The 16,503-nt window shown below is 42.0% G+C and overlaps 1 protein-coding gene across 8 annotated transcripts in view; it reads right to left on the bottom strand.

The window, feature by feature from the left end:
* Positions 1 to 749: 749 nt before the first annotated feature.
* The window catches only part of RUNX1T1 (RUNX1 partner transcriptional co-repressor 1), a 157,817-nt gene continuing 142,063 nt past the window's right edge, over positions 750 to 16,503 (bottom strand). For all 8 annotated transcript variants that reach the window (XM_079983114.1, XM_079983116.1, XM_079983111.1 and 5 more), the window contains 2 exons: positions 14,822 to 15,012; positions 750 to 1,761 (listed from right to left, as the gene is read on the bottom strand). In XM_079983114.1, the coding sequence (XP_079839240.1) occupies positions 1,486 to 1,761; positions 14,822 to 15,012 (467 nt within the window). In that variant the 3' untranslated portion in view covers positions 750 to 1,485. The remainder of the gene's footprint in view (positions 1,762 to 14,821; positions 15,013 to 16,503) is intronic.

Consider the following 16,503-nt stretch of genomic DNA (forward strand, 5'->3'; position numbering starts at 1 on the left):
TTTTTTCCCCTATAACAGAGTGAAATAGCAGCTCCGAAAGATAGCTTTTTTTTCTCTTTTTCTTTTCTTTAAGACAAACGAAAAAAAAGAGGGGGGGGGATTTCTTCTCTCTTTTGAACTACTAGAGAAATATCACTACTACATACAGATATAAAAGCAGCATAGAAAGTTACAGGTTTCTCACCTACTAGTAATAAAGAAGACTAAATGTGAGCATGGTTAACTACAATGCATTTTCACATTTGTCCAACACATTTACAAGAAAAAACACCATTGGGAAACCTCACAGGACAGAAGTGTTATAACACCAAGAGAACTACTAGATTTTTTCCCCATTTTTAATATATCTTTTTTTTTTCTTTATTAAAAACCCAGACAGGATGGGATGGAAAGAATTTTGGAAGGGTTCTGGAGCTGGAGTCACTGTTTTTTTTTATCGTCGTTGTCGATACAAAAAATGAATGAGGTTGAATAGACCCGATTGTCTTACTCTGTGGAACCTTGTAAAAAAGTGAAGGAATATTTTTAAGCTTTATATTTTTTTGGGTGGGGCGGGGGGGGGGTAGTGGCAGCTGGTTGATGTTGTAGCTGCCAAAATGCTAATTAACTGCAGGCTGTGTCCTTATTTCTGTACTAAACAGGAAAACAAGAAACAAAAACAAAAATAAAAAAAAACCCAAAACAAAACAAAGAACGGAAAGGAAGAGGAACCGTTTTGTACGATGGCAATTTTTTCCCCTTTGCTGCTGTAAGTCCTACATCCCACTGCAAGTCATCTTCCATTTTTCATTCTGTTGACCTGGATATTATTATATTTCATTCAGAAACAAGAAAAAAAAATGAACATCTGTGTCTCCTTCCAATCTGCTGCACATCTGCGTGTTTTTGATGCAGGCCTTCAGAGTTCAGTCAGTAACCCACGGACACTATACATCTTCTTCTTAATATGTCTGCTGCTGTTTTATCCAATGCTCATGCCCTTGAGGTTTTTTTCTCTTTCTTTATTTCTCTCTCTCTCTCTATCTCTCTCTCTCTCGCATTTTTTTAATTATTAAATCCCATTATTGTTATAAAGAAGATTGTGACTTTATATTATTAGCATTTTTGCTTTCAACAGCAATTAGCAATCTCTTGGTTTGCTGTTTGGTAAAGCATCTGTTAATGAGGTCATCTAGTTTAAAATCCCAGCTACTGGAAAATAACAGGGAGGAGGTCAAATCTATCATTTTGTATGTGTTAAAATTATCTGCTCTTCTCAGTTTCCTAAAGGAAAGGTATCTTTGTTTTCCAGAAGAAGTCATTATGACCCGTTACTGGCCTTCTGTATTTTTATTTTTTTTTCACTTCTACCTCAAGATACAGTTTTAAGTTCTTTTGCAGTATTGAAACGTGACAGTTCAGTAAAAACCTTTGAGCATCTGAGGATGAGGAATTTTGTTTTGTGTTTTTGTTTGTTTTTGTTTTTAGTAGTTCTGCGGTTCAGTCTTAGCGAGGAGTCGCTTCTATGGTGGACGGAGTCCCAGGGGTGTTTGACCGAGGAGTAGCTGCTGGTGGTGTGTCAATCGGGCTTCCGGCTCCGCTGTTGGGTGTTGCAGAGGAGCTGACTGCTGGTGTCTCTCCTTGCTGCTGGGCTTGAAGTGTCTGTCCACAGATGTGGTGGTGTTTCTCCCAGTCCTTATGCTGGCAAAATGAGCCACAGTATCGCGCTGTGTTGCAACCGCTACAGGTCTCACTAGCTTTACGGCCACAGTTCCAGCAACTCTGTAGAAGAGACAGAGGGAGAGAGAGAGAGAGAGAGCAAGGCATGTCAGTCATTTGGCTGGAATGTCAACATGAGTATTTATGGAATATTAGCATAATATACTTGCTAACAGCTGGGTTGGACCTGCTGTCCTGTGAACGGAAAGGCTCCTTCTATTCACACAAGTGATTTGGATCTAGTAGAGAAGCGCTGCCGGAGGAAGGGAAGCGAATTTTGCCGGTTTCCCCTTTCTTCTGCAGGCCCCGGTGCTATTCCTGAGGTCCACCAACCCTCCAGAGTAGACTTTCTGGAGGGAGCAGGGGAAAAGGGGATCACCAAAGATAGCTTCCTGCCTGTAGGAGTGTCTCCAGAAAGAGACTTCTGCTCTGGGCACCTCTGGATCCCACCCTTAATCTTGGCCTAGTTAAAAGAATTGGAGATATAGATTGTAATACCAAGTGGAAAGGAGTCGACTGTTTTTTCATCCCATTTACAGCTCTGGGGAGTTTCCAAAATGCAGGGAGCTGTCTCAGGGTAGAGGGAGAAAGAGCTGCCCATGGGACATCTAAAGAGGGACCATAGGTCATTATCTACAATGCACCATATCCCGTAAGTACACAGGCTTTTAATTGTTTTTTTTTTTGTTTTTTTTGGTTGGGGGAAGCACCCCTGGGAAGTGGCATTACACTGATCCAGAGAATTGGCCCATCTAGTTCAGCACTGACTCCGTTGGCTCTTCTGGGCTTCAGAGGGGAAGGAAAATGCCAAGGACTGGATATGGCACCTTTTGCCTGCACACTGAGTCATGGCCATTCCAAGTCACACAGGGTTCAGTAGTGATCAGTTTTCTAGGCCATCTTCACATTCACACAAATGGTAAACTTAATCACTTTCTCTGTGCCAGGCGTTAAATTGTGGAACCCGCTCTCCACAGAGGTGCGTCGAGCATCTTTAATGTAAACCTTTCACCGTATGCTGACAATGCTCTTCTTCATCCTGGTCTTTGACAGGTAAGGTAACATGTTTTGCAGGGCTCACTCCTTTTTTTTTTTTTTTTTTTGCTGAATTTCTACGGATCTGTTCCATATGGAATGGATTTAAGTGCCCTCTGTTTTTATTTGTTTTTATAATTTTATATTTTATTGCAGGGACCTTATGGCGAAGGGTAGGTGAGATATTTTTATACATAGGCAGGAAAGAAACCAAATTAACACCACTAAAAATAAAAATAGTAGTAACTAGAAATGCTGGACATCTTAAATATAAAAGTATAGTTGTGTACACACCATACATTTAAAACACAGTGATGGGGCATCCTCCTCCATTGCAACTGAACTGATGCAGGACAGTCTCGGTAACACACAAAGATCTGCCTGACTGCCCAAAGCCTTAGTATCTGCTACCTGAGGCAGCCACTACCTTCTGCCTATTGGTGGGGCTGGTCCGGGAAAGGCTTAGATGAAAGAAACCCCATGCATCCACTATCTTCTGGATGGTAGTTTAACCTTTCTAAAACAAAACCGGTAACATATTCAATCTAACAGAAATGTTTACACACTCTCCAGAGTTTCTAAAAGGCCTCTTTAAACCTGTGCGCCACAGCAGACACATCAACACTCAGTTTGTAAATGAGTGCAGCACTCTTCTGTATCACTAAACTGCCCATGAAGCTCCTTTGTTCTCCTGAAGCCATGCAGCAGTTACAGCTTTAAGTTGACATGCAATTAAAAATAAACTAATATTTCTCCCCTTCCTGTCCAAATCCACCATAAATATTACAGCAACCTTGCAACCATGCTTACACACTTCACTGTTATAAAAGTTGCAGGCCCAGGCCCAACACAAAGACCGTGTTGGTTATTTGTGGCATATAAGGGAAGGTTGGCCTTTGCTAACTATAAGCCACCCTAGGGCACTGATTTACAACCAGTGGTTCAGGACCTGTTACTGGCTCATGGCTTGAGCCACAATAGCAACACTAACACTATACAAATCGGGTCCTCCCTTAAAGAGGGCAAGTATTCTGGTGAGACCTGGATAACCGACACCCTGTGTTGTGGGTGGGTTCTATTTGTCAGCCACAACACCCGATTGGTAGGTCCCTTGAAGCTAGGTGCAATTTGGCCAATGGGACACAGTTCAAATGGTTCAAGGGAGCTATTTAAGCCCATGCACATGACCCTGAGCTTCCTCTTTGGGCCGGTGCATCAGAACACCCACCCACCTCTCCCTATTTTTAGGGCTTTGTGCTTGACCTTGCTATGCCGTCGTGTGTCGTCTGTCATTGGGACAGGGGCATGACAGGAATTTTCCCCACTTGGCTGATTGGCTGTTGCCATTTGGGTTTTGCCTGCCACATAGCAAATTATTGCAACTTGTAAGATTGCGGATAGGCTCTGGTTCAGGTGATAGGGATGAAAGAATGCTCTCACTATCCCTATGTGAAGGGTATTCCATTAAAGGAATCCAGGGATTCGATGGTTTGGTCAACCCCTGAGAGGGGGTTCTGCCCGTGCCTGAGTCCAGGGGGACATTTGGGTGGCAGAGTTAGCCCATTCCTGGCTTTCTGCTTATCCAGGTGTTCACCCTAGGCTGACCTATGCTGGTGCCCTGGGTCAGTGCTACCTGCATGGCAGGGAGCTAGTCGAATCAGAGTCTATGCAACCACTCACTTGATACAATCCATAAAGTTGTGGCCTAAATTCTGCCAAAAACCAAACCAAAATTTGAGTCATGTGTGAATTTATTTAGGGGGGAGGTTTCTGGGTCTGAACACGCAGATATATATATATATATATTTTAAAAGGGTCCCCACTTGCACAAAGGACTAAAAAGTTGGTCCCTGGCCAGAAAAGGTTGAAGACTACTGTCCTAGGGTTAAGAAAACTGCATTAGACTTCCCTGACATGGAATCAATATGCTAATAGGTTTCCACCACAGTGCTGGTCAAGCAAGCCCGGTTGTACTGCTGAAATCTCATTTCTTTCTATTAAAAAGAAGGGCTGTGTTTAAAAATGCTAAGAAGTTCATTCCCTGCTCGCGTTTAATTCCAAACAACAAATTCCTTGTTAAGAATACCGCCAGCTGACGGCGTCCTCCAATTCTGCTCCCTTTCGCTCCCTGCCAAGTGGGAAGCCACCAGAAAGGATGCCTGCTGCTCACTTTCCTCCAGCTTTGCAATGCCAGCTGGATGGCTGGAGCAGAGCCAGCCGATAAGTGAGATTCCTAAACTACAACAGAAATCCCAATTACCAGGAAAGAACAAAGACCTAAATCCAAAACACTGTTTTAAGGAAATTAAACATTTAATCGGAGTCAAGTGGCTTCTTTAGAAAACAGTCCCCGTGTTAGATTTACTCTCTCTTTTTGGCACAGGAATGTTTTGGCAGATGCAAGAATAGTTAAGTGTCCAATACTCATTGCTCTCTCCCTCTCTCCTCACTAGATTGAAATCAGATGCATGCAGCTTTCCTAACTCAACTCATACCGATTAAGCCTGCAGACTAAACCAGGTAATTACAAATGCATGAACTGGGATTCCCCCCCCCCTTCTATTTGCAAAAATTGTTCCCATCTTTTAAAAACTCTTTTTAAAAGGTGGAATTACCAACACAGAGAAACAGATGTTTTTTAGTGGTTAAAATTGCTGGGAATACAGACTCCTTGTCTATCATCAGCTGGCTTTGATTCACTGTCCGTGGTTTCAGGTTTGTTCTGCTTACACTTTATCTACAGGGAATGCAGAGGGCTCATTGTAGTTTTAATATTTTATTTTCAAACAAAAGATAATCGCAATGGAAAGAAGGTTCCAAAATTATAAATGTGGCAAAGGCAGGAGATTTCTAATAGAACACTATTAAGCTTGTGATAAAATACTTGGGTTGCGAACCAGCATGCCATACTACAAGTGCACAGCCGCCATTCATTTCAATGGAGCTACAGAGGAAACCTTATCTACACCTCACTGAAAGGAACAGAAAGTGCTGTTATTAGTCAATTCTATGCCTGGGGAAAGGTCCCACTTCTACACTTTCTCCCTGGAAACCAGCTCCTGGGTGAGCTAAGAATATTGCAGATACTGAGGTTTCATGCTTCTGAATTTCCAAGCTCTGGTAGCTCAGATATACTGGCCGTGGCTCTCCAGAGTCTTCACATCCCCTGCTGCCTGGCCTTGGAGATGTCATGTCACAGACTGAACCTGGGACTTTCTGCCTTACCACTGAGCTATGGTCTCTGTCTCTGAGTGGCAATGACCAATTAATGCAAATGGAATGTGGGGTGGCTTAGTTCTCATGTGGACACAAGTCCAAACAGCCATAAAAGAGCCAGTGTGGTGTGGTGGTTAAGAGCGGTGGACTCGTAATCTGGTGAACTGGGTTCGCATCCCCGCTCCTCCACATGCAGCTGCTGGGTGACCTTGGGCTAGTCACACTTCTCTGAAGTCTCTCAGCCTCACTCACCTCACAGAGTGTTTGTTGTGGGGGAGGAAGGGAAAGGAGAATGTTAGCCGCTTTGAGACTCCTTCGGGTAGTGATAAAGTGGGGTATCAAATCCAAACTCCTCCTCCTCCTCCTCCTCCTCCTCCTCTTCTTCTAATAATTTTATAAACTTCTATCGTGTCTCTTACTCGCCTTTTCTCTAAATCAAAAAGTCTTAGATGCTGCAACCTTTCTTCATAGGGGAGTTGCCCTAAATTGTTTTGGTTGCCCTTTTCTGAACCTTTTCCAAATCTGCAATATCCTTTTTTGTGGTGAGGCAAGCAGAACTGTACACAGTATTCCACCATAGATTTCCATAGAGGTATTATAATATCAGCAGTTTTATTTTCAGTTCCTTTCCTAATGATCCCTAGCATGGAATGTCCCTTTTTCACAGCTGCCACACACTGGGTTGATGTCTTCATCCAGGTACTGTGACCCCAAGGTCTTGCTGTTGGTCTGTCAACACCAGTTTAGACCCCATGAGCATATATGTGAAATGAAGATTTATTTTGCGCCAACAGACAGAACTTTACACTTGTTTACATTGAATTGTATTTGCCAAATTACTTCGTCCCTCACCCCACAATTTACTCAGTTTGGAGAGGTCCTTTTCGAGCTCTTCACACATTCTCTTTTTGTTTTTAACAACCTTGAACAATTTGGGATATCATAAGCAAACCGGGTCACCTTACTGCTCAATCCTATCTCTAGATTGTTTATGAGCAAGTTAAAAAGTACAAGTTCCAATACTGATACTTATGGGACTGCACTTTTTACATCTTTTCATCCACAGAATTTGTCCATTTATTCCTACTCCTTGCTACCTGCAACTTAACCAATTCCAGATCCACAATGGGACTTCTCCATCTTATTCCTTGACAACTAAGCTTACTCAGGAGTCTTTGGTGAGGACCAGATCGTCTCTATCCATATGCTTGTTGACACTTTCAAAGAACTCGAATAGGTTTGTGAGACAGGACTTGCCCTTGCAGAAGTTAGTGTAGAGCCACCATTCATGGCCATATCCTCCAGTAATTAGTCTGCAGTTCAGTACAGGCTGTGCTGTTATTGGTGTATGTCAGGCATAAACTAGTGTTGCTTACATAAATGAATCCCTTTGTGCTTAAACTTTAAATGACAGCAATTGTAATGGCCTAGCCACTTTGATGAGACTTTCTCTCCAAAGTTATCCATTGCCTCATTGTAGATGTCAAGTAGATAAAGGATGATGATAGCTAATTGCCATTGAGTCCAGCAAACTAAGCCAACGAAACAGGCTGCCATTCTCATCTGAAACAACAGAGAACCCTTGACTGGACGAATGAAATGCACAACAGGAGAACTTTTCTGGGTTACTTGGTAAGTCCCTGTTGGAAAACAAAATGTTAACCTAGGCATGTTGATATGGCTTGATCTACCATATATCAGTTAACGAGTTGTTAGATGTCAAATCAACAGGGACAAGGTTGGGAAGGTTTGTCACACATATACACTAGATGCTGCAGATAGTTACATGGTCATCATCTAACACAGATTTAAAAATGTTTAAGGCCACTGAAATTGAGAAATGCAGAGTGGATCTCCGTAACCTGGAAAGGGCAAGGCATAAAATCCAAGGATTTCCTCATGTTGACCTTTTTGGATACATGGTTCAAAGCTAGTCTGGCAGTGCTCTGCCCAATTCCACTGGCCCTATGTCTTCTAGAGAATCACCAAGGAGATAGTAAAAAAAATGGCTCAATATATAGGACTTTTTAAGATCACACACACTTCTGTGTTTTTGTTTCATTATTCCATCTACAGGCAACTGAGCACTTCTAACCAATCAGTGTGTAAACTGGCCTTTACACCAATCAGAATCTGGATTAAGCAAGCTTGAATACCACTTGTAGTCTTGGCTTCATCTTCTGTAATGATTATAAATTCACATATTAAAGGGTGTTTATGTAGCTGAAGTATTTTCTACGCTTTTGAAAATCTATTTAAAAGAGAATTCTAACAATTATGTTCCAAGTTCATAAGTTTATTGTTCTAGCCAAAGTCTAGCCAAACTTCTATTAGGCAATAGTATTAACAAAACAATACAGAACATACATCCATAATATAAAAATCCATAGCCAAAAAAGAAAGAAAAGACTTTGCCAAGTTCCTGAGCATTAAAACACAGTTTCCCTTGTGCATCTCTGACAGCTCCAATTCTGTTATTATTTTGCCTTGTTATTGTTGTTGTTGTTGTTGTTGTTGTTGTTTTGCAGCCAGTGCATAGAGGGACATAATTATATATTAATTTGTTTTAATTTTTCCTGATTGCTTTGACAGTATTGTCTATCAATATAGACAATTGTCACTAAAAATGTGGGAAACCCCAGAATCTCTCCACTCTTCATCCACTCTGAATATGTGAACACAAATATAGTTCAAGTGTGTTCTGTGATAAATTAATATGTTGTCACTAAGCAAATGCCTATAAATATGTGAATTTACCAGTATGAACTGCAGCAATGCTCCACAGAGTTCTTTCATTTAGGTGTCACACTTTTGGCTGTGATCTCCAAAGTCTGCTAATGGAGGGAGATGCTAGATGTGGTGTTTTCAAAACGTACAGCCGAGCAAAATTGCAAAGCAGATAAACCCAACATAATATTGTTGGATCAGCTGCACTTGTGTTTTTATCTGAACAGATGTCAGAAGAAAAGAAAAGCATCTGCTCCAGCTAGCAAAAAATCTACAACCCACATGGGCAGTGAAGAGCACGGTATGTGTAAGATTCTCCAGTGTCATTGTACGTTGGTACAGGAAAACAGATGTTTTAACTTTTCTAATAACCTTGGCAGTAGGTTCACTAAGCCATTCGTCCTCACTATTTAAATTCATTTGCACAACTCATAAAGCCAAGCCAAGCACAGCAAGTCACTAAAGGAGAGCATGTTCACACATGGTTTGGCTCCTAGCCAAATAGTCTTCTGATGAGTGCATCATTTTTTGCCTAGCTTCCTTTTCTATAGCTATAAAGAAGTGGTGAAGAAGTTATCTGTTGACGGGTTCTTCTTCTTCTAAAACATCCTTTCTTCCAATGAAATTAAGTAACCAATTAGCACAACTAGACCAATTCTTTCATTTATGCTGGAACTTTTCCTGTTTTTATTTTTTTAAGCTGTGGAGAAAAGTCAATTTTATGCTTCGTGCAGTAGCAAAGATAAGTTCAGGTGTGTGTTAACGCAACTTTCATTCAAGTGAACTTATGGAAGTGGTCTGGTAGTCTTGCCTTGGAAAGAAATAGGTTGAATTCGGGAGCTCTCTTAATTAAAGATGTGACTTAATCAATTACTTTGTCTTTGGATCCATAGAAGAAGCAATTGATTAAACTATGTTTGAATGAACTGCCTAATGAGTTTTGCAAACCATTCTGTTTGGAGAGTTTGCCTGAACCATGTTTTCCCCCATTCAAACATAATAACAAACAATGGTATAATCAGAAGAGGACATCCTTGATTAAGCCATGCAGGCCAGTAGAGGAGGGAACGCTTGAGTGGCTCATTCCTGATTCTGTTTTGAATGCATTCATAAGCCCTATTCAGACATTTGGGGTGAACAAGTGTGGGCTTAAAGTTTGGAAGCTGTAGAGCAGGGGTCAGCAAACTTTTTCAGGGGCCAGTCCACTGTCCCTCAGACCTTGGGGTCGGACTATATTTTTTTTTTTGGGGGGGGGAATGAATGAATTCCTATGCCCCACAAATAACCCAGAGGTGCATTTTAAAGAAAAGGACACATTCTACTCGTGTAAAAACACACAGATTCCTGGACTGTCAGCGGGCTGGATTTAGAAGGCGATTGGGCCAGATCCGGCCCCCGGGCCTTAGTTTGCCTTCCCATGCTGTAGAGGCACGTGTGCAAGTCCTGCTCACTAACATCCCTGTGCAAGCCAGCTCCAGTCCAAACCATCTCATGGTCTGAAGGACTAAACATCAAAGCCCACGTTGTTTACCCCAACATGCTCAAAAGTCCTCTTCAGCCCCTTGTGCTAAATGTTGCAATTTCTGAAGTGGAGCGAGCATATATGAGGATGCTGAGGTGGAACTTGAGTGTTTGCCCTCTCCCACTCCAAGCCCACCCAAACTCTCCACAAATGTCTGCTGAGGGCTATGAACGGTAAAAGAAAAAAGTTTGTAATGTCTGTTACTAGCCCTCCCACCCTTAGGTTAGTAAATAGGGATTTACAGAGCAACTGTATCCATTAATTACACCGACTGGGCAGGAAAGAATGCTCAAGCCAATGGAACCCATGACCTGGTAGTGGAGAATTTATGCTACACACTTGCACTACTTTGCTCCACTAAGCACAAAGGCAGTTGTGGACTGGGGGGACATGACAAAGAGGGAACAGGGAATAGGTATCCTGTGTTCACTAGGGCTCAGTTCCACCGCCAACAATAGCACAAGTGACTACGGAAGACTTCTTTGTAGTCAATGGAGAGCCCCAGAAAATTCCCACGATGGATTCTGACTACCTCTGCAGTCCATCACGCTGCACAACCCGCAGTCTATAACAGCCAGCAAGAGGACACAGATGTCCAAGAACAAGATGCAAGGCATCATCACTCTGTAGGCTGGCATTACTAAATCGTAGAACCAGCAATCTGAAGACATGGACTCGTAAGAGTTATAGCCACTGTTAATCCTACTCAGAGTAGACCCACCAAAATTAATAAACTCGGCTAACGTAGGTTCATTAATTTCAAGGAGTCTACTCCGAGTAAACGCTAAAACCTTATGAAAATAGAAAGTGGCAGTCCTGCTGGGAGGCTGTTGCTGTGGCTCTGCCTCACCGGGCAAATCGTTCCTGCATTCCAGCCATGCAAAAGTCAGATATTTCTCCTCCCACAGACAGGTCAGTAAGAGGCATTGTCACAGTTCAAGGACACATTCCATCTAGGCAAACACATCTGAAGAGGACATGGAACAGAGTTAGTGAGAGATGTGGCCTGGAAATAAGTTCTGCAGCTTGGAGAGGGGGTGTGGCAAAGTGAGAGCCCCAAGTGTCAGAGAGAGAAACACCCCCATATATGTTTCTAAATACATTTTGATACCAATTTTGGAGCTTAGAACTGAATTGGAACATTCTGGAATTGAGGAAGTCAGTGGCTAACAGAGGGTTGCATCCAAGAAAGTAGATCCACAAGCCCAAGGGTTTCTGCTTGCTCAACAGAACTTCCCCTCCCTCTGCCATTGCACACCCTTCCCAAATTCCCTCCAGAACATGAAGGGATGCATGGGAAGAGGAGAGGGAGGGGAAGTTTCGTTGTGCAGCCAAAGTCTTTGCACTGGCAGATCCGACTTCTCTGGATTTCAATAAGTTTCAATATGCACATTTGCCTGGGTCAGTTCATATTGCAATTCACAAAGTTCAAAAGCCTCAGGCATCCCTCCAGGTATCAAATGCACTCCTTCCTGGTAGATATTTAACTTTCTGATTTAACTTTTCATAACAAAAGAAAGTCCTTGATATAAATCTGTACAGAGAGGACTGTATTTTAATGATCATAGCAGACTGCATTCACAAAGACACTGCCTTGGCATATCTGAGCTACAAAATGCTGTTATATTTTAATTTATGTCATATTTAATTCTTCAGTGGAACAGTTAAGTACTAAAAAATATATGCATATACTTCTTCTCCTAGACTCTCTTCCTGAGAAAACTTTCAGATGTTGAAAATCAATTCCTTTTGTCTCCTCCCTATTCATCTGCTACACATTAAGCTGAAACTCTGGGCACCCAGCGATTCCACAATAGCCTTTCATCTCTGGAGATGCCTGGGACCAATTAAAATCTTACTCTCCCTTAAATAATGGATACGTATTGCAGCATGCCGCTGATTTATCTGCCTGTGATTTTTGCCAGTTCTTTCATGATTGGGCAAGTAGCTAATTTGCATCTTCTAACCCAAGTCACTCTGACGTTACCAGCTCACTGAATACATTAAGGAAACCATTTCAAACAATTAAGAGCATGTGAATCCTTAACAATAAGAGAAATATGTAAAATGTGTCAGCACTACAGACCTCTCCTTAGAAATCTCTAAGTTAGAATTGAATAAATTAATTAAAAGCCATGCTTTCTGAAATACCTTGTTACATGTAAACGGCTGGGGGGGGGATGAGGGAGGGAGGAGAAAAGACTATCATAAAAAAAAAGGAATGAAATCTCCCATCAACGTTACACTGAAAGGAATTATACTTAGCATCTGTTTATTGGGGCGGGTTGAATCAAGACTTCCCTTTCTGCATGGGTTTTTAACATTTCTTTATTCTATGAAAAACACAAGAATTAATTTTATCCCAAACACTTCAGAACTGGCTTTCTTTCACTCCTGAGTTCCTGTTAATACAGGGTACCACATGTCCTTATCCCACAAAAATTCAAAGCTTTCGTTGACATGTTGTAGTCTGAACTGAGGTTAAGCATCTTTATATCTAATTTACTCTTTGATTCTATTTTTCTTCCTCCATATGCTATGCCCCTAGCCCTTCCCTTTACACATAATCCCTGTGGCTGAAATAATAAATTCTAATTAAGGAAATATTCTCACAACTCTGCTAACATGTTTCCTTCCGTGCTCCCCAAGGAAAAACCCGGCCCTATGCTGACCAATACACAAACACACACACAGACTCCACCTTCCTTTGGAAAAAAATGCCACTTTTAGCCACTAAATAACACATAAGGGTTTGTTTTTCTGCCAAAAGCTATTTTCATCAGTTTAAAGCTATTTCAAACAACACAACTGGAGTGCTCATACTGTTTTTCATAAAATACACAATTTAATTTGAAGCGTAAAGCAGAGAGACACTGTCAGCCTAAGACTATGCTCCTAACTCTTATTTGCAACACCAGTGTCCTGTACTCTAAACTACTGTTGCATTTCTTTTGACTATATTTCAGTCCACTGGTGTCTGCATGTGGGTATATATTTATTATTGAGGGGAAAGTAATTTGGCCCTTATAACATCCACCTCCATTTCTTTAACCTCTGTTATACTTGTTTCCAAACATATATGTTAAGGATCAAAATATATGAGTGATAAACCTTTTAATCAGTGCTATTTTTCTTGAAAAAGAGGTGCCAGAGTTCATGATAAACTTCTATCCCTTGTTCTTCTTGAAAGGCAATGGTGCCCAACTAAGAGGTTCCAGAGCTGAGTTCCTGTGAGCTCTGGCTAGGGAGAAAGAAAAGAAAAGCCCTGCCTTTAATCATTCAATCTTAAGTAAGTTTTTTTCCCCCAGAACACCCCTCCCCCCCCCACTGAGCTCAATGGGGGCCTATGCCCCAGTAAGTGTGCTTAGGGATACAGCCTTGAACTAGCACATTTGCACTTAAGCCTGTGTATCCATAGGCCACACACACACACGTAGGGTTCAAAATTTAATCTCTAGCATTGTACAAATGAAAAAAGGTGGGGCGGTAAGTCCGGGGGGGGGGAGAGGACTTGTACCTGAGACTTTGGAAAGCCACTGCCAGCCAGAGCAGTGGACATGATGGCCCCATCAGCTTACACAATACAAGGCAGTTTCATATGCTCATGTACTGAAGGCTGTGTATACTCGATTCACAAAGCTGAAGCCCCATGCAAATTAGTGCTATGCCATATCTTGCCCTTTGACCAAACTGCAGGATTTGACCAAACTGCGGGAGGCAGTGGAAGACAGGAGTGCCTGGCGTACTCTGGTCCATGGGGTCACGAAGAGTCGGACACGACTAAACGACTAAATAACAACAATATCTTGCCTGATATTTCTAAATAAACTTCACCTCATGCAAAAGACGATGTTTCCCCACTACCATGGCCTCTTTCTCAGGAGTCTTGAGAAATTCTTTAATACTTTTCTTTGGGGGCAGAGTTTGCACTTACATCTTACTTATGTGGTGACTGAGGGGTGTGTTAATGAGTGTCCTTTCCCATTGTATAGTTATCTCTTGGTGGTCTGCAGCCTTCTCAGCCCCTGCTTCCTCCAAACCCCTTGGCTGAGCTTTCTTTTAAGAGTGAGCACCTGGGAAGGCTGCAGAGCCCACACCATCAGGGAGATGATTTGTAGAATGAAAGAAAGAAAACTCACAAGCACCTTCTGGGCACCTCAAAGTAAGACTCGGAGGAAAGCAGTGGGACAATAGGAAGTGTGGCTAAGCCGTTACTTCCAGGTAGATGTATTTGGGATTGTAGTCTTAGCCAATGTATGTTCAAGTCACTGGTAGACCACAGACCACCTCCAGTTACAAAAAGGATTTGAGGCAGCAGAGCTGGAACCGACCTCACCTTGAGTACTGGAAATCTGCTCCCAATCAAACTAGATAAGGACCATTCGCCTAACTCAATTTTTGTCAACTCCTCCTTTTTCTTATTGCTTTCCTCTGCTTAAGACAACGTTCTTGCTTTTTCTTTACAATCAACAGCTTGCCTAGTGCAAAGACACATGAAAATAAACACGAGGGGAAGAAAACACACTTTGAAAGGGGAACTCAAACATGGGGCAATGGGCCCCACTTAAAGCTCATGCTGGGAGTGAATTTGGAGTTGACCTTTTCCGCAGGGGAGGGGCTTACCTCACTAGAATCCTCTTGCTGATTGATCACAGCTAGTGCATCCTCTGTTGCCTGCCGCTTGGCCTCTGCGACCGTGCGTTCCATTTTAGCTCTCTCCGTAGTAATCATATCATGGGCTTTCCGTTCTGCCTCCGACACTGCCTTCTGCAGCTCGGTCATTGCTTGACGTTTTACTTCATTGACTGCTTCCTCTGCAAAGCAAGACATTTCCCTCAGCTTTACAGGAACATTAAAAGGGTGGTGGTCAAGGGGAAATGGTCCCATGTACTAAGTAGTCAGATCTCTGAAAGTTCTTGAGTGATATTCCTCATGAGGACAAACCTCCGTCAACTGAATGGAACCTAAGATATGGCGCACCAGTTAGTTCACAATAATAAAACCATATTTCCGTTACTTAGGTTTGATTTGTTACTGGGTTATTGCCTACTTTCCAATGTACTTACTTAGAGCCAATCAAAACAGACTGTTTGTGTGGTACAGTCCTCTTCAAGGACTATACCACCTCATGGCACATGGGATGGAATTGCTAGTGTTTTGGAGCACTAGCATACCAGAGACTTTCTCTGTGGAAAGCTTGCATGCCAAGGAGAAATAATATAGCCTAACTATTTTGCCATCAAATTTAATATATAGCGTCATCGATTTACTTGGAATGGAACAGTCTTCACAGTTTCCTGCCCCAAGGGGCCTGCAGTCTTGAAACGGAAACAACAAGTGAAGGGAAGGAAATTGAAGCAGAGGTAAACAGGGGAAGGATTGGCTATTATTTCAGGTCTTGCCTGACTTACTGCATGGCAGGGTTTTTAACCCAAAGTTCCCTCATGGGGAACTTTCTGAAGGCCACATGCCAGTGGGAGGAATCGAGGCAAAAATGGGGAAATGGTTTTAACTCTTACTTTTGTTGTCTACATTCAAGCCACACAAAAATCCAATAATTCAATGTGCACACACACCTCCAGCCGGGCACAAGCGCTCAAGGTGAGAGGTGTAACCTGGCGAAGAAGCACTTGGGTGGTATTCAACCAAGTTTTACTTCAAAGTAGAGCTACTGAAAGTACCTTAGGTGTCTTCATTAATTTCAACAGGTCTACTTTAAATAAAACTTATTAGAATACCACCTTATGGTTTTTATTTTATTGCTAATACGTTTACAGTAGCACCTCGGCTTATGTTACCCTTGGGTAACGTAAACTTTGGGTTGCGAAAGTGGCAAACCCGGAAGTGTTTTGCTGTGCGTGCATACACAGAAGCACTCTAAAGCATCACACACATGCGCAGAAGCAGTCCCTCCGGTTGCGGAGACCTTGGGATCCGACCGGATCTCCAGAACGGATCCCGTCCACAACCAGAGGTACCACTGTACTGTTATTTCTTCTTAATAAAAATTAAACTTCTCACTTGTCACCAAGCAGGTCTTTAAGGGATTTACATTGAAGAACATATACAGAAATACATCAGAAAATAGAAAACAAGAAAACACAAACATAAACATTTATATTCTATACTGTGTGTGAATAAAATATCATGCCTATAACAACAACAACAACAGTGTTAGTCATCTAGGAAGCAGAAATTCCGAAAGGAAGCATGTGATGCCCTAAAGATTAGCAAATCTGTGAAGAAGTGTCTTGTAGTCCACAAAATCTTATTTCGTAATAAATTTGTTAGCATTTAAGGGGTCA

This window comes from Podarcis cretensis, assembly GCF_951804945.1.
Source record: "Podarcis cretensis genome assembly, chromosome: 7".
NCBI classification, from domain to species: domain Eukaryota; kingdom Metazoa; phylum Chordata; class Lepidosauria; order Squamata; family Lacertidae; genus Podarcis; species Podarcis cretensis.